Here is an 18623-nt window from a genome sequence, read left to right as displayed (position 1 = left end):
CCCGCTCCAGATTAATTGAGATATATTTGACATGCAGTGCTGTTTAGGACATACAGCATCATGATATGAGTTAAATATAGTGTGAAATGATTACAATAAGTTTACTTGACATCGATGATCTCATATAGATACAACCCCCCAAATAAAAGAAAAAAAAAGAGGAAAAATAGCATTTTTCTTTGTGATGAGAACTCTTAGAATTGACTCTCTTAAAAACATATCATATAGCAATGTTGACTATAGTCATCCTATCATACATTGGTCTTATAACTGGAAGTTATACTTATTTATCTTATAACTGGAAGTTTGTGCATTTTGACCACCTCCCTCCATCCCTTCTCTCCTCACTCTCTGCCCCTGGTAACCTTAAATCTGAGCTCTCTTTCTGTGAGTTTTTTAAAAATTCTAAATATAAGCGACATTTGTCTTTCCCTGTCTAACTTCTTTCACATAACACAATGCCCTCAAAGTCTAACCATGTTATTGCAAGTGGCAGAATTTTCTTGGTATTTTTATGGCTAAATAATACACACACACACACACACACACACACACACACACAAGTACACATATATATACTTCTTTATCCATTCATCTGTTGATTGACACTTAAGTTGTTTCCATATCTTGGCTTTTTTGAATAATGCTTCTATAGACATGGCGGTGCAGATATATTTTTAACATAGTGTTTTCATTTCTTTTGGATATATTTCCAGAAGTGGAATTTCTGGATCATAGAGTTCTTCTATTTTTAATTTTTTGAAGAAACTTTATACTATTTTTCATAGTGAGGGTCCCTGTATTGTTAACTTTTGGATCTTCATTGCCTTCCTCTGTATATCTGGTCTATAAAAATGGCAACTCATTTTGAATGAATGAATGGGTAAATAACATCAGGACCCAAGGAAATGTTCGCAAAGGTACTTCAAAGCCCAATGATGGAACATCAGCAACTCTAATGAATTAATGGGGAAATAATTTCAACAGTTGATTTTTATTTTAACTTTTCAAAGCATACCATACAACTGAATGCAGCTCACTTTGTAATTAAGAACTCCCTAGTGTTCCTGTTGACATGGCCTCAAATTGAACTCAATTGCCTATACTCACCAAAACAGAGCTCCAGAATGGATATCCTGAAATAAATATAAAGGGGAACCTTGGGTATGGGTTTTCAAGGGTGAAAAGAAAAATGACTCCAAAAGAAAAGTTCATCAGTCCAAACAGGATCTGGATAGCCTGTAAATAGAGGAAAAAGTCATGGTAAGGAGAAAGCCAAATGGTAGGTTCCCGTTTCAAAAATGTGCACGATCCTCTTTTGGTTAAGAGGATTTGGCAATTACCTTCCTTATAAATAAGGGGAGGATAGTAGAAGCTCTTTTATAATGCTCCCTGTCTCCCCTCTTCCCCGCCCCCACCATTTATGGCTCATATAAGATGCTACATTGAAATATGGTTTTTAATATTATCATTTTATTATTTCTAAATTATGTATTTATTCTTCTCAATGAGAGAAAGTAGGTTGTGGTTATTTCTGTAACCCCCATAGTACCTAACATAATTTTTTACACATAGTTCAATCCATATTTGTTAAAGTAATATGAACTCTTTATTGGAAGTTTGAGTACCATTATATCTGAATAGATGCAGAAGCAGTTTAGACTGTTGGCCCTTTCTGGCATGTCAGCAGGCCCTCTTTCTCTACTTTTTTGGTTTTTTTTCTGGAAAAAAAATCATTTTTTTCCAATTTTCCATTCTTGAAGGCTTGGGATTGAAAAGACAAATAATTCATAAGTGGAGATGAGCACTGGGTGTTATATGGAAACCAACTTGACAATCAACTATTTGTAAAAAAATAATAATAAAATAAAATTTAGGGGGAAAAAAGATACAGGCACTATCACAGCCTCAAACATACTGAATCACATTATCTGAAAGGAGGATTGGTAAATCAAAAATAATTAATGTTCAAGAAATGGATAGGTCAGTGGAGAGATGAGCATTTATAGTATTAAGGGGATTTTCTGCAAAAGCTCCACATATAAAAATACCATATCATGTTATCAAAATGAATTCTGAGTTCTGAGTGAGAAAATATAAAACTGTAGAACTCAGTACATATAGAACCTGATCTATTGACTTCTACTTGATTTTCTTTTCCTTTTCTCTGAACTTGACTAGGAAAAAACTCCTTGTTGGTCATTTTGGAGATTTTTACTTTCAACTGTGACCTTGAAGAGCCCAGAGGATTATTTTCCTCTCCATAGAAATTTGTACATAGTTGGTTTAGGAATGTGATGCATACTTCCTGAATTGAATGGAAATAAAAGTTGGGATTAGCCTCTACCTTGAAACATTGCACCACCAGGTATTTTTTTCCCTTTCTTCTTCTCCCAAGCCCCATCTTAGTTCAGGCTTCTGAACAAAGTAATAGAACCCGTAACACCCTGCTGGGGTGGCTGATTAAGCCCCTGGTTCATTGACTGGGTGGCTTATAAACAACAGAAATGTATTTCTTATGATCCTGGAGGCTGAAAGTTTGACACCAGGGTGCCACACGGTTGGGTCCTGAAGTAGACCCTTCTGGGTTATAGGCTGGCAACTTCTCTTTTGTAACTTCACCTGGTTGAAAGAGACCTGGCTGCCTCTCTGACCTCTTCTTATAAAGGCACTAATTCCCCTTATGAGAGTTTACTATCGTGAACTAATTACCCCCAAAAGGTCCCACATCTAAGCACCATTACATTGGAATTATGGTTCCAACTATGAATTTTGGAAAACACGAACATTCAGTCCATAACACACCCTCAGTAGAGTATACTTAGGGCAAATCTTACTTACCCCTAAGATTTTCATTTTTGTGGTAAGTGATTTTGGAAAAGGGCTGCTAGATTCATAGACTGTAAGCTCCGGTGACTGAAATTCTGGAGCAGTGATCTCCGGAGGAAATAACAGAAACACAGGATTGTGTGAAGAAGTTGAATCCATGATGGTGTAGTTGATATTTTAAAATGAAAAAATGTTCTTTTTGATACTTTAATCTAGACCATGTTCTTCTCCTGTACCAAGGCTGTCTGGAGCACTGGTATTGTGTGCTTTGTCTTGGAATTATAGAACCATAGAGTCATAGAGTCATGGAATCTCAGGGCTGGTCGAGATCTCAAGGTTAGTGAGTAAAATCCCCAGGACCTGCCCAGTAGTCCTAGTGCAGTCAGGAACTCACCGTGACCTTGGACAAGTCATGCCCCTCTCTTGGTTTCAGCTTCCATATATGCACATTGATCAGGCTGGGCTAGATGATCTGTGAGGACATTTTCCTTTCCAAATAAAGGAGTATTATGGACATTAATTCTAGTCCTCTTTCATCAGGAGGTAAGGGACAAGAGTTAACAGGTACTCAGAATTAATTAGTAATCCACCTCTCGAAGTATATAGTGTCTATTCAGGTTGTCACTTTGTTTTTGCCACTTATTTTATTAGCTTTAGCTGTGAACAAACCCCCTCAACACTGAGAGGTGTCGAGTAACTACCATTTGATTTTGCTTCCAATTCTGTGTGTCATGTGAGTGGTCTTACTGGTCTGGTCGAGCGCAACTCTTATCTGCCAGGTTTTCTCTGCATCTGTGGTCAACCACTGGGGTCACCAAAGCTAGGTGATTTAGTGCAGCCTCAGTCACTTAGCTGGCAGTTGACAGACTCTTGGTTCTTAACTCACAGATGTTTTCTTAACTTCTGCAAAATCATGTGTGCTAATCTCTCATTGACTTAAGCAAACTGCAGAGACAACTTATATTTAAGGGTAAGGAAACAGACTCCATTCCTTCATGGGAAGATCTGTACTGTCATATTGCAAGGACATTGATGAAGGGGGGAGAAAAATTGTACTCATTTATACACTTTCCCTTGTCATCCTCTGGTGTTTCCTTTTTTTTCCTTCTATTTCTTTTTTTTTTTTTTTTTACAGTTTATTTATTTTGAGAGAGGCAGAGAGGGAGAGAACACGAACAGCAGAGGGATAGAGAAAGAGGAAGAGAGAGAGAATCCTAAGCAGACTCTGCACTGTCAGTGCACAGCCTGATTTGGGGCTCAAACTCACAAACTGTGAGATCATGACCTGAGCCGAAATCAAGAGTCAGTTGCCTAACCGACTGAGCGACCCAGGCGCCTCTGGTGTTTCCTAATAAGATCAAATCTCCCTAAATTGAAAATCCTGACGTGACAGCCTCTAGCCACTTGGCAGTTATTACATACTAAAGTACTAATCCCCTTACAGTTTTTTTTCTGAATTTACTTTCTTGCATTCAGTTTTTTGGAACATGGAATCCTAATGGTGATCTTCCTTTATGGACTCTTTTGAGAGTCTCATGCTCTACTGAGTGAGCTGGCTGGCTGACTGTGGAAATCCTTTGATACTGGGTTAGTGGTCTCTGAATTAAGCAAACTCTATTCCAATACACTTTGTAATATACCATTTCATTCTCATTACTCATGTTGTAGCTTTCCTCTAAACCTTTTCCAATTTCTCTCTCTCTCTCTCTCTCTCAGCGTGGTGATTAAGCCAGTGCTATTATAGCCATGAAATGGTAGAAAGATAACCTGAAGTTTTGATTATGTTTAATTCATGCAAGCGAATTCTGGAGATGCAGTTCTGAAAGTCTCAACCCTTGGAACATAAAAACCTAGAATTAATTCCCAGGCTTTTATTTACTGTGTATGAAGTCTTGGCTAAGTGACATATTAACTTACATATTCCTATTAAGTTACCTATTCATTAAAATATTGCATCTTTTATCTAAAATTGAGAATAAAAATTGTTACCTTATAGGGCTTTTGTAGGTGAATTATAAAACATCTGGCAGGTAGTGGATTCTAAATAAATTGTAATTATAAAAATAGTAGCAATTAGCGTTATTTTTCATTATTGCTATTTTAATCATGGCGGCTAAATGCTTTGTTTTGCTTTATGTTTGCATTATTTCCAAAGTTTATTTTGGTTGATTATTTATCAGCTAAGTGTTCAATGTATTTTTGTGAGCTTAACTATAGGAACTTTAGAAATGGCCAGGAGTTATTTTACCTCATTTCTACATTTCAGGGTGGCCATGGAATGCCATGGCCCTCCTGATAATAAAGCACCTAGGCCCTTCAGCACATGAATAAGACAAATTTGTGCCCTGCCTTTCTTTTTTCCCATATCTTTCAATTTCTTTATTTTCCAAACTGCCAAAACCTCCACTTTCCGTGAGAAATGCTCAAGCTTTAAAGTGGTTTATGGAATAATATATAATATCCCTGTATCCCTCAATGTTCCCAAATCAAGCTTCATTTGAAGCCTCCTACTGCTGGCTTTTCCAGGGACATTACGATGATCCAAGCGACCCACCTTCTCTGATTCACAGTTACTGTGTCAGGTCTCTCATTCCCTCAGCTGCCCTAGTTCCTGTGCTAGAAAGTTCCACGAAAGGGCCCCTGTGCTCTTTCTCTTATCCCTTCCTTTCTGTAGCTGAAGCTCAACTTTGCTCTTAAATTTCTTGTCTTTCTCTCTGTTGCAAAATCATCCCCTTTTTAAAGATCCATATTCAAACTCTAGATAGTAGCAGCCAACTCTTGTGACTAGATGTCCACCCCTTGGGCATTTCCAGATCCTCTAGTTTCCTCTTGCTCTTTAAATTACAGAGATCTCATCCCGTGAATGATGGTAAAACCTAATGTCCCTCCCAGATATATCTCAGAATCCAATTACCCAGCTGGATATGAGGGAAGGGGATTATTTTAACCAGGGACTAAGGGGCAAATAAAATCATTGCCCAGAACATCATATAAGTAAGAACATACAATATATCAGAAACTAAAAAGAAAGCCCTTAGTCAGAAAGTAAGAAGGATACTGAAATGTAGGGTTTCTTTCTTTTTATATTTTATATTATTTATTTTTTTAGAGAGAGAGAGTGCAAACAGGAAAGGGGCAGAGGGATGGAGGGAGGGACAGAGAGAGCGAGAGAGTCCCAAGCAGGCTCCATGCTCAGCATTGGGCCGGTTGCGGGGCTCCATCCCACGACCCTGGGATCATGACCTGAGCCTAAAACAAGAGTTGGACACTCAACAACTGAGCCACCCAGATGCCCCTGAAATGTAGGATTTCTTAAACCAGTAATACAGTAAGTATATCTAACAGAGAAGCTCATGGATGACAAACACTGTGTTCCAACCTTTCAAAGATAAACTTTTCTCATATTTCCCTCTATCATATGAGCAGACAACCAAAAATAACTCGAAATAATGAGGAAATGTGAAATATAGAAACTGAAAGGAAGAAAAGTCAGACTAAAGAGAAGAAAACTTGGCAAAAAAAATCCATTAATATACTCAGAAATGTAGGAAGAAATATTGCATCCATGAAATGGGAAGAGAACACAATACTGTGGAAACAGAGAACAAATAGATCTCTTGAAAATGAAAATAAGGATTGTCTGGGTGGCTTGGTCGGTTAAGCAACTGATTCTTGGTTTTGGCTCAGGTCATGATCTTACGTGTTCATCGGATTGAGCCCCATTTTGGGCTCTGTGCTGACAGCATGGAGTCTGCTTGGGATTCTCTCTCCCCCTCTCTCTCTCTGCTCCTTCTCTACTCACGGGTACTTTCTCATGCTCTCTCTCTTTCCTCTCTCAAGAAATAAGTAAACCTTAAAAAAAAAGAAAGAAAAGAAAACTGATAGCCAAAAAGAACATCTCAGTAAAAGTGTTGAGATGTTAAGTAGAGAAAATTAACTAGAATGTAGGGGGAAAAAAGATCAAGGTAATGTAAAATAAAGAAAATATAATAGTAATAATAATAATATGGCTAGTTCAGGGCATTCAATAGCAGCTACAGAAAGAGAAAAGAGAAAAAACAGAGAGGAGAAAATCACTTTAAATTTTACAATTAAATACTCAGAAGAACTGATGAAAATAGAGCCACATGAATATATTTCAGTACAGTTGGTGCAAACAAAACACCCTTTAAGATTCCAAGAGGGAAAAAAACCCGAGTCACACCTAAAGGGCGAGAAAGCAGAATGGCTTTGGACTTTTCAACAGCAATTGAATTGAGAAGACAATGAAGACTTAAACTTTCAGAAGAAAGAGCTGTTCTATTAAAGAATTTTATAGCTAAGACAAACCACCAAACTTTTGAAGATACCTAAATTGAAACATTTTCAGACATACACAGTTTCCAAATTTGATCTTCCATGTGCTTTTTCTCACAGGGCCGCTGGAAACATGGAAGGGTGTTCAAACTCATCAGCCATTTGGGAAAATGTAAATTAAAGCCACAAAAATAATATCACTACAAATTTATCAGAACAGTTAAAACAGAAAAGTGATAATACTAAATGCTAGTGTAGATGCAGAAGCAACCTAAGGATCCATAGAAAGATGAATGGGTAAAGAAGATACGGTGTGTGTGTGTACACAAACATACCCGCATACACAAATACTAGGAAGCCATAAAAAGTGAGATGAGATCTTACCATTTGTAACAACATGGACGGACCTAGAAGGTCTAATTATGCTAAGTGAGATAAGAGCGAGACAGACAAATACCATACGATTTCACTCATATGTGGAATTTAAAAAACAAATGTACAAACAAAGTAGAATCAGACCTATAAATACAGAGAACAAACTGATGGTTGCCAGAAGGAAGTGGGTGAGGGGGACAGGAAACGAGTGAAAGGGAGCAAGAGAAACAGGCTTCCAGTTACAAAATGAGTAAGTCATGGGAATAGAAGGCATAGCATAAGGAACATAGTCCTTGATACTGTAACCTTGTTGTATGGTGGCAGATGGTGGCTGTATTTGTGGTGAGCACAGCATAACATATAGAGAAGTTGAATCACTGTGTCACATGCCTGAATGTAATGTCACATTGTGTATCAACTATACTCAAGTAAATTTTTAATTGGGGCGCCTGGGTGGCTTAGTCGGTTAAGCATCCGACTTTCGCTTAGGTCATGATCTCGAGGTTCGTGGGTTCGAGCCCCGCGTCGGGCTCTGTGCTGACTGCCAGCTCAGAGCCTGGAGCCTGTTTCAGAGTCTGTGACTCCCTCTCTCTCTGACCCTCCCCTGCTCACGCTGTCTCTCTCTCCTAGAAATAAATAAAACATTAAAAAAAATTTTTTTAATCAATAAATGTGTTATACCCATATATGGCATAAGAGTGGAAAAGTTGACTGAAGTGTTTTGTCTTGTTTTTGGTTTTGTTTTGTTTTGTTTTGTTTTTCATAGCAAAGGAGGATAAGAGAGAAATAGGTAAAATATAAAGAAAGGCTGTTTGAAAACTCCAGAGATAATAGAAAAGAGATTTGGGGATGACAGCGGTGTTCCAGTCATGGAGGGTGAGTAGGCTGGGTTTCTCCAGTAGAAGTTCCTTCAAAGTGATAAAATTGATATGATTTGTAATATGGATCAGTGTATTAAGAAATTTAGAAAACTGGGGAGTTTGAAGTTGAAAAAGGAGTAAAGAAGAAAAAAAGCAAGCAAGCAAGAAAAGAACACCATTCCAAAGGAAAATACACTGCAGGAGAAAGAATAGTTTATTAAGTGGCTCAGTTCTGGTGGCATATATAGTCATAAAGAGATAAATAACTCATGTCTCTGTGCCCAAACTATGAGTTTACAGAGAGAATGGAGGATGGGGAACAATTATGTGTGTCAGCATGGTGGGGGGCGGGGGTTGGAAAGAGGAAAGTAAGTTAAATTTTGATCTCCCACAATGAGGAGATCAGGGCTTCTTAACTTTCTTCACATAAAGGCAATCACAGAAAATGATATGTGTCTGGTGCATGGCTGAATTTAGAGGTATTTAGCTCCACATGGAGCTACTTGTTCCTCAAGATAATTTTGTATGACTCGTTATTTTTAAAACCATGTGAATATAGAACTGTGGTTATTGGAACCCTAGAAAATGACTACTTTGGTTGCATGTGTGACAGGTCAAGTTCATAAAGCAAAAGGAAGAATAGTGTATCAACATATATTGAATCATCTTTCTTCTTCCTTAATTGTGCATCAGGGATGTGATTGGAAGAATTATGGCACCCAAGAAAATTCCATGCCCTAATTCCCAGGACTGTGAATGTGACAGGATACCACACCCCAAAATAGGTTACCTTGAATGGCAAAAGGAACTTTACTAGGGAGATCATCCTAGATTATTTGAGTGGGTCCAGTGTAATCTTGGGACCCCTTATAACTACAAGCAGGAGAAGTTTGAGAAGGATTTGACAAATATTGGTTGGGCTGCAGATGGAGGGGGCCACATGAGAAGAAATGGAGGTGGCTTCTAGGAGCAGAGGGCAGCCCCCAGCTGGAAGCCAGCAAGGAAACAGGGTCCTCTAACCTCAGAATTGAGGAGCTGGGTTCTTCCAGTAAGTCTTCCAACTTGTGGAGGATCCCACCTCTCAGGACCACAAACCTGGCCAGTACTCTAAGTTTAGCCAAGCAAGCCTCTGAGCAAATAATCTAACCAGGCTGTTTACGACTTTTGACGTACAGAGACAGCTAATAAATTTGTGCTCTTTTAAGAAGCTATGTGTGTGGTAATGTGTTACACATCAATCGCTAATACGAGGAGGGAAAGGTAAGGCTGTTACCGTTTCGAACAAGGTTTCTTTTCCTTAGTGGTTCTATTACTCCGGGTAGGCTAACCTCTATGACAAATAATTCCATGCTTTCTTTGGCCTCATACCATAACAGTTTTCTCTTTTGGGTCACAGTCCAACTGAATGTTCAGCAATGGACCTAATTATGCTGTTATTTATGGACTGGGCTCAGATATTCACACATCTTAGCATCGTCTGGGTCCTGGAGTCTCTGCATCTGGCCAGTACAAGAGGGAGGAGAGATTATGAAAAAAAAAATACAGGGGTTTGAAGGGCCACACCTAGGGATGGTGAACATGGCCTCACTGACATTCCATTGGTGGTTACCTTGTCACCTACTCAGATCCCTCTCACCTGCTGTCATCCATAAGTGGGAAATTTAATCTGGCAAATGACAGTGTACTTGTAAGCAGTCAGCTCATTTTCCCCCCACGGTCTTGGGAAACTGTAGGTATAAGGTAATATTTGAAAATCAACTCTTCCCAATTTTACCAAAACAAACCTAACCTAAGTTAGGAGTAAGATAGTTAAAAAAAATAAAAATAAAAACAAAAAAAACACACACAAAATTAGATTTCCTTTAAGTACATCATCAGTGCTCTGGCTCCCTAAAGCCTTTTCACCCTGTCTTATAAAGAGCCACTTCATACATTTCCATTCCTTTATTGGCTCCTAAACACATTTGATTTTGTCAGCTCTAGACTCAAACTCACTGATGGGACAGTACAAGGTATCTCAAAAAGGAGAGCTATGGGAGAGATTGCCTTTGAAAAGCGAGAAAAGTGGAATTCTTGCAGAATGGAAAGTTGCATCTGGGCCCCAGGGGGCATTCAGGACTTCTGACTTGCTCCCTAGAATCCTTCTCGGTGGGATGGAAAAACCCCTCAGAGGATGATTTTGAACGTTCTTCCATTTTTACATTGTAAGTCCAGACCCTAGACACTGTATTTTTGCGATTTTGGAAAAAGATCCTATATTCCAAATGTGGTACAGAAGCATCAAATTCACAGGACACTTAGGGTCTAATATGAACCAAAACAATGAGCTTCTCAGTGGCAAGTGGTGTGGAGCAGCCACTGGTGACAGGGATCACCCCTCCAAGGACTTATACTATTTTAAGACCTCAAGACCTTATGGTGCATGGTGTGTGTGTGTGTGTGTGTGTGTGTGTGTGTGTGTGTTTGTTGGATGGGTATGGAGAAAAATGGGCAAAACTGACTGCATGAGTTGGAGTCTCAAAGAATATGATGAAGAATTGCAAATATCTATTCTTGAACACTCGAGTTTGTGGACTGAAACACATCACATAAGCACCATGTAAACATGTGCTAATAGGGGGGGATTTGTTGGTATTATTCAGAGTCAGTTGAATACAACTCTACCCTTCCACAGCCTCTCTTTCTCTTCCTTTTGTCTCTCTGCAGAAGGGGATCCCTCCCCTCCATGCCTATGCCACCTGTTTTACCTCTCCCAGTTCACAATCACACACCTCTGGCCCACCTGGTTGTCCCTGTGGGCCCCTGGAGACATCTCTGTCACTCTGCAGCCCAGACTCTTGGAATTCTAAGTCCTCTGACCTCAATACTGCTGTGTTTGAGGGACAAGGTAAGTTCGGGTCCCCCTACTTCTCCACCATGTTGGATTCCTCTCCAGAATTAGTTGAATACAAAGTGGCAACCATTTAGGAACTAGAGGCCACCTCAGGTAGGGACCCGACCAAGGTTGAACCTCCTTGGGAAGCTTGGGAGGCTAATCCTTACTACAGAGGTGAAGGCAACAAGAAGCAGATTGCCAGTCGCTCTGGCTCTATGCCTCATTCTGGTACACATAACTTCACTCGCCTCTAGGTGGAAAGTTTATGTTTTTAAAAATGACTGAATGCCTTTTAAAAAAGACGTGAAAGCAAGTCTTTTGTGTGGGATTCTTATGAAGACACAGATAATGACACAGTACGGGGTGACTCAGAGGATGGGAGAGAACTACAAGAGTGTGTGAGATTTCAGAAAAGAAGGAAGTTGGAGAGAGAATCCTGGAAATATTTATCGTAGACTTTCTGAAATGGGAAGAAAAATGCAGAAGCCAACAAGTGAGATAAAGAGAAAGGAGGGTTACCAGGTCCAAATGTATCAAAGAAGTTGAGGAGAAAAAGATTGAAAAAATGTTTTTAGATATGGAGGATTCAGGGTAACTGATGGCTTTTCACCAGAAAATTTGGCCACCAAAGGTCAATTTTCTTTGACCATTGAGGATGAAATTATATGTCATGAGAGTTGTTAAATTAGAAGCGAGTGCAGGGCTATGGAGGGGAGCAGAAGTTCACTGAGTATATCATGGTCTGTCCTACATTCTGTTATGACATCTGCATCCCTGCCCTTCCCTGCCTCCTACTTCCCTGTCTCTAAATACACTTTATTCTCTCCCTCTCCATTACATTCTGTACTCATTGCCACATTATGCCTCATTAATAACTAGGCAAACTTAGAATATATATCCTCAACATAGATATGCAGAGCAGGGAGTAAATTGGGTGATTGGAATCAGCAAACCAGGGGAGTGGCGGGATTGGTTTTTATTTCCCACAGATTCTTTTGGTTCTTGCGCCTTTTGAGAGCCTACACAGACTTCCTTCTGGTTGACTTACTGAGCCCCTGTAATACACAAGAGTGAGAAACAAGGAATATTAGCACTGTAGCAAAGCAGGTCCATCAAGTATTAAGCTGTAAAATAGAAATAGACTCATAGACAAGAGTCTATTTCTCTATGGTGGTTGGGGTGGGTGGTGTGCAAAATAAGTGAAGGGGATTAAGAGGTACAAACTTCTGGTTTTAAAATAAGACATGGTGATGAAAAATACAGCATAGGGGATATAGTCAATAATATTGTAATAACTTTGCATGATGGTAGGTGGTGACCACACTCGGCCGTGGTGAGCATTTCATAATGTATAGAATTGTCAGATCACTATGAGGTACACCTGCAGCCAATATCATATGTCAACTATCCTTCAATAAAAACGTAGTAAGCTATAAAATGAATTGGCGATCATAAGTTGAAACACTAACACCGATAACAGCGTTTAAATGTGAATTACTCCTTCAAACCCAGAAAATTCTGATATGGTGTTAATATTTGTTGTCATTTTATTTTAATTAAGGACAAGTGTTTTGCATGCCCTTTGTTTTTTGGTGGGTGAATAGGTAGCAACCATACTTGAGAACATAGGTTGGAGGAGACTATATTGTTTTTCTTTATTTTGGTCCCGTACTTGGGAGCACTGTGGAATTTGGGTAGATTTTCCATGTTAGTCAGAGTCCTCAGATTGCTGTTGGTCTTTTGGGGAACATGATGGAGAAGTTAAAGTCGTATCTTCTTGGTATGAAGTTGAGCAAATTGAAATGTTTTTTCGCACATCTTGTTCTGAATTTATATCAGACATATAGGCAGAATGTGCGTCTTGGATTGAGCTTTGACAGGACGAACAGCAATCTGGCTTTTTATCTTCTGACTGATGCTTGTGTAGGTTTTGGTATTTGATGCTTTCTGGTTTGCTGTCTCTTATTTGCATGGTTTCTGTTTGCATACCTTCTTTTTGGATATCTGTGGACTTAAGGTCTTGTTGTTTCTCCTCTTGATACTGACTGTCTTCCAATGGAATGCTTTGTAATTGCTGATGTCGAGTTATGATGTGCACGTTTTGGCCTTCTTGGTGTAGAGTTTTCTGCTTTTGGGATTCTTTCTCTAATAGATCTTGGGTTTGCCAGACTTGGGATTCCCACTTCAGAGAATGTGGAATTTCAAATTCCAGATCTTGTACTTTCCGCTCTTTGTTCCTCCAGCTTTGACTTCTCCAGTCTTGGGATTGTTGGCTTAAAGATTGCCAAGCTTGGTATTCCTGGATCTGGGATTGCCAGTTTTGATGTAGCTGCTTTAGGGACTTCTCTTGGGCCTGCAGGTTTTCAACTTCCTCATATTGGGGTTGTTGCTTGGGGGGTTGCTCCATATCAGTCTGTTGAGCTTTATCTTTTCTGTCCTTGCGCTGTTCCTTTGGGGATTTCCCCTTTCGGACTTTCAGATCTTCAGCTTGCTCATGTTGGGTATGCTTCCTGGGAGGTCGCTCCATATCAGTCTGTTGAGCTTTATCTTGTCTATCTTTGGGTTGTTCCTTTGGGGGCTTTTCCTCTTTGTCCTGTTGATACTTACGGTGTCTACTTGGGGATTGTTGCCTTAGGGATTGTTCCTCTGAGACCAGCAGCTGGTCTTTAGCTTGCTGATCTGAGGACTTCTTTCTGGTTTCCTGAACTTGGGTTTGCTTATCTATGGAGTGCCTCTTTGGGGATAGCCAGTCTTTGATGTGCTGGTCTAGGGATTTCTTTTTTAGGGGTTGCTGGCCTTGCGTTTGCGGGTCTGGGGGGTTCTGTTTTGGAGTTTGCTGGTCTTTGTTTTGCCACTCTAAATCATGTGACTTTAGGGATTGCAGGTTTTTATTTTGCCAGTTTAGGGATTGCCACTTTGAGGATTTCTTGCTGTGGAATTCTGCCTCAGATTTCCAGTCTTGGGTCAGTAATATGACTTCTGATTGCATGTCTTTATATGATAAACGTGCAAGTTGCTGGGTTTGGTGTTGCATATCTAGGGTGTGCTGATCTAGACATTCCATATTAGAGGACTGTGCTGCATGAAAGGCTGGGGCATCCAGTAGCATGGGTTGTGCTGGCAGAGCTTGTGGTTGGGAATACAGATCTTGGTAAAGTATTCCTTCAGATGGTGGATTTGGGGATAGCATGCCTTGGGATAATGTGTTCTGGGATGGCATGCCTTGGGGTGCTGCATATTGAGATGACATGTCGAGGGACTGTATATCTTGGGATGGCATGTTCTGGGATTGCAATTCCTGTGATGGCATGTCTTGGTATGGCATGTCTTCTGATGTCAGGCCTTGAGACTCTGTGTCATGGGATGGTGGAGGTGGAGATGCCTGGACTGGCAGAGCCTGGGGTGGTAACACTTGGAGTTTTTTTATAGAACTGGATGGGAGAACTTGGAGTGGTGAAGTTTGGGACTGCAGCAGTTGGGTTGGCTGTTCTGGGTGTTGGGCCATAGCAAATTGCAGGTCTTCATCTTTCAGTGGTTTGACGTATGGAGTCTCTTCTATGGGCATTTCCTGCAACTTGGGAGGCAAAGATTTCAGCTTAGGTCTTTCCTCATAAAGTTTTGAGGGTGGAGGGATACTTTTCTGTTGTTCTTCTAGCATGGACACAGAAGATGTGTAGTAACTATTACTACTTCTCCTCCTCGAATGTCTGAAGGCTAAAGGATTTCTTGTGATTCTTAACTTGAAGAAAGTATAGCCTCCAATGAAAACAGGTTGTATGTTTGTTGTTGAATCAGTAGTGGAGGACTGTTCTTGAAGCTCAAATTGTACTACAGCATTTTCTTCAAGGACAGATAGTTCACTCTCTTCAGTGACATCCGAAGACAAGAAAAATACAATCTAGAAAACCAAGGGGGATAGAAAACATCAATGTAATAATCACCATTGATGTTCTTTTCTTCTTGAATTCCCAAATTATTTTTCACTTCTGCCTTAAGATAGTAGGTAGGACACAGCATCTACACAAGGAATTATAAAACAAATACCAGTACTAGCCACTGCCGTTACCATCAACTCATTGGTTTTATGTTTGACAAATCATCACTCACTATTGTCTCAAATATTGAAAAGGAGAATTTGATTAAGATTGTCTGAAGTATTCTTCCCATACTTAATATTATAAAGCTTCTGAGAAATTTAAAGTAATCCACTCAGCATTCATATATTCAGTTTTATAATGACTTACTGTCCACCTACTGGGTGAACTAGTTACTAGAGATCAAAAATAATTGGAAGTGTGTTTTGTCTATAAGGTGCTTGCAATTATTGGTATACCAAGATATAAATAGAAAGCAATACGGTTTAGCAAATGCTATTATAGAAATAGTAAGCGCTTTCTGGGAATGTAGAAGATGACCTAATTCTGAGTGCCAGGAAATGCTTCGTTGAGGAATATGTTTGATCAATGTCTTATGGGTGAGCAGGAATTCCTTAGGCAAAAAGGTAAGATGAAGCAAGATAGGAGTCACAATCCAGGTAGAAGAAACAGTGGGTCCAAAAGCACAAGGCTATGATGCAGCATAGTGTGATGGGAGATGATATACAGATAATGTTAGATGGTATGCCAGCTGCTATAAATCGAATGTTTGTGTCCCTCCAGATTTATATGGTGGAACCTAATCTCCAATGTGATGGTATTTAAAGGTAAAATCTTTGAGGAGGGATTAGTTTGTGGGTGGGGCCCTTGTAAATGGAATTAGTGCTTTTATTAAAGGGACCCCCAAAGAGTTCCTTTGCCCCTCCCTCCTCGTAAGGACACAGTGAGACTACCAGCTATGAATCAGGCAACAGGTTCTCACCAGACTCTGAATCTGCCAGTACCTTGATCTTGGACTTCTCAGCTTTCAAAACAATGAATAATACAGTTTTGTTGTTTAAGCTACTCTGTCTTTAGTATAGTAGCCCAAATGGACTAACATGGAAATTGATGCCAAGAAGTAGGAGTACTGCTGTAACAAATATCTAAAAATGTGAAAGCACATTTGGAAATGGGTAATGTTTGGAGGCTGGAGGAATTTTGAGGTACATACTAGAAAAAGCTGTTATTGCTATGAATGAATCATTAAGGGCAATTCTGGTGAGAGCCCAGGAAGAAGAAAGGAGAGCTGTAGATAAAGCCTCGGTCTTCTTAGAGAACACCTAAGTAATCCTGAATGAAATGTTGGTGGGAATAGGGGCAATAAAGGTCATTCTAATGAAGTCTCAGACAGAAATGAGAAATACGTTGTTGGAAACTGGAAGAAAGATGATCTTGGCTATAAAGTGGCAAAGAACTTGGCTGAATTGTTTGTGTCCTCATGTTTTGTGGGAGGTAGAACTTGCAATACTGAAGGAAATGGTGGAATTTCATGTAGTAAATAATGAATGTTATTAATAATGAATGATAAATATCTTATGTAATGAAATTTAGCTGAAACTATTAAGGTTTTTTTTTTTTTTGAGAGACACACACACACAGAGCATGAGTGGGGGAGGGCAGAGAGAATCACAAGCAGGCTCCGTGCTGACGACACAGAACCTGATGTGGGGGTCAAACCCATGAACCATGAAATCATGACCTGAGACCAAACCAAGAGTCGGATGCTTAACCATCTGAGCCACCCATCCAGGTGCCCCTAGCTGAAGCTGTTTCTAAGCAGTGTTGAAAATGAGGCTTGGCTCCTTCAGACAGCTAATGGTAAGATATGAGAAGAGAGAAATTGAATTCTTTTTTTAAATCTTTTTATAGTTTATTTTTGAGACAGAGAGAGAAAGAGCACGAGTGGGGAGGGGTAGAGAGAGAGAGGGAGACGCAGAATCCGAAGCAGGCTCCAGGCTCTGAGTTGTCAGCACAGAGCCTGACGTGGGGCTTGAACCCACGAACCATGAGATCATGACCTGAGCTGAAGTCAGACGCTTAACCGACTGAGCCACCCAGGCGCCCCGAGAGAAATTGAATTCTTAAGCAGAAAGAAAGCAGGACCCAGTCTATCCATATTGAAAAAAAAAAAAAAGAGAGAGGAGAGAGAGGACACTAGGAGTATGACCAAGTGACTTGTTTGATAAAGAAATTGATATAGATCAGCCATCTCAACAATAACAAGAACCTATTCTGCAGACAATGAAAGAATGACACCAAATGGGATTCCAAGAGCACCAGAGCTGGCACTCCTGCCATGGGCACACAGGACAGGAGGCCTGGGAGAAGAATGGTTTCAAAGGCTAGGACCATCTCTCTGGTTCAAGCCAGGCCAGAATGCCCCCTCCTCCCAGTGCCTCAGAGGTGGGCGCTGCAGAAGGCTGCTGCTGCATGGGCTGCACCCAGCTGAGCCATGGGAGTGTGACCCCCTCCACCGAGGCTTCAAAATCTGCCGAGTGACAGAGCACGGGCTTGGGATCCCACCCAGCAGAGCCACAGGCATGGGACTCCAGCCTGGGAGAGCCACAGGGCCCAGGCAGAGAGCTGCTGCCGGGGCGGAGCTCCTGTGGAGAGTTACTGTGGGGCCTTGGTGCTGAGCCCTGTGTGCTTGGCGGCCAGAGCATCGAGCCAAAGAGGATTACTCTGGAGCCTCAAGGTCTGTTTGCCCTGTTAGATTTTGGGAATGTCTATCCTATGCTTGTCACAATACTGTAGTTTGGAAGTTTGGTCTCATCAAGTATTTGGTTTCATAGGCTCACAGCTAGGGGGGAATTTGCCTCAGGATAGATCAGACATTGAGTCTCACCTATCTGATATAGATGATATTTGGATGAGACTTCAGACTTAGCCTTTAAAGTTAACGCTGAAACAAGATAAAGACTTCTGGTGCTACTGGGGTGGAAGTAATATATTTTTCATGTGAAAAGGGGGAATGGGCAGGGATGGAATGCATAGACTGAATGTGCCCCCTCTAAATTTATAATTTGAAACTTAATCCACAGCATGAGGGTGTTTGGAGGTGGGACCTTTGGGAGGTGATGAAATCATGAGGGTGAAGCTTTTATGAATGAGATAAGCGCTTTTATAAAAGAAGCCCAGAGAGCATCCTTGTCCTTCCCACCATGTGAGCCCACAGTGAGAAGATGGCATCTGTGAACCATCTGGCATCCACTAGGCCTGAATCTACTGGCATCTTGACCTTGGACTTCCAGCCTCCAAAACTCTGAGAATTTTTTGTAGTTCGAGCCCCCCAGTCCATGGTGTTTTTGTTATAGCAACCTGAAGGTACCAAGACACTAGGCCAGGAAATTTGGGCTTTCCTTTACAGGTAAATCAAATCTATGGAAGCTTTTTAAACAACTAAGCGACAGCATCTGATAGAATCTTTGGCCAGTGCTTCCCAGTCTTTACTTTTTTTTTTTTTTTTTTTTT

At 40.4% G+C, this 18623-nt stretch overlaps 2 protein-coding genes across 2 annotated transcripts in view; both read right to left on the bottom strand.

Moving 5' to 3' along the window:
* Positions 1 to 3091, bottom strand: part of LOC144218892 (membrane-spanning 4-domains subfamily A member 5-like) — a 17806-nt gene extending 14715 nt beyond the window's left edge. The window contains exons 1-2 of the mRNA XM_077748875.1: positions 2842 to 3091; positions 1111 to 1239 (exon numbers count right to left, since the gene is read on the bottom strand). Of these exons, the coding sequence (XP_077605001.1) occupies positions 1111 to 1239; positions 2842 to 2988 (276 nt within the window). The 5' untranslated portion in view covers positions 2989 to 3091. The remainder of the gene's footprint in view (positions 1 to 1110; positions 1240 to 2841) is intronic.
* A 9673-nt stretch (positions 3092 to 12764) lies between these two features.
* The window catches only part of MS4A14 (membrane spanning 4-domains A14), a 20236-nt gene continuing 14377 nt past the window's right edge, over positions 12765 to 18623 (bottom strand). Inside the window, exon 6 of the mRNA XM_077748903.1 lies at positions 12765 to 15133. Within this exon, the coding sequence (XP_077605029.1) occupies positions 12944 to 15133 (2190 nt within the window). The 3' untranslated portion in view covers positions 12765 to 12943. The remainder of the gene's footprint in view (positions 15134 to 18623) is intronic.

This window comes from Crocuta crocuta, unplaced genomic scaffold, assembly GCF_008692635.1.
Source record: "Crocuta crocuta isolate KB4526 unplaced genomic scaffold, BGI_CrCroc_1.0 scaffold323, whole genome shotgun sequence".
In the NCBI taxonomy this organism is placed as follows: Eukaryota; Metazoa; Chordata; class Mammalia; order Carnivora; family Hyaenidae; genus Crocuta; species Crocuta crocuta.
This window is presented reverse-complemented; position numbering and strand designations above follow the sequence as displayed.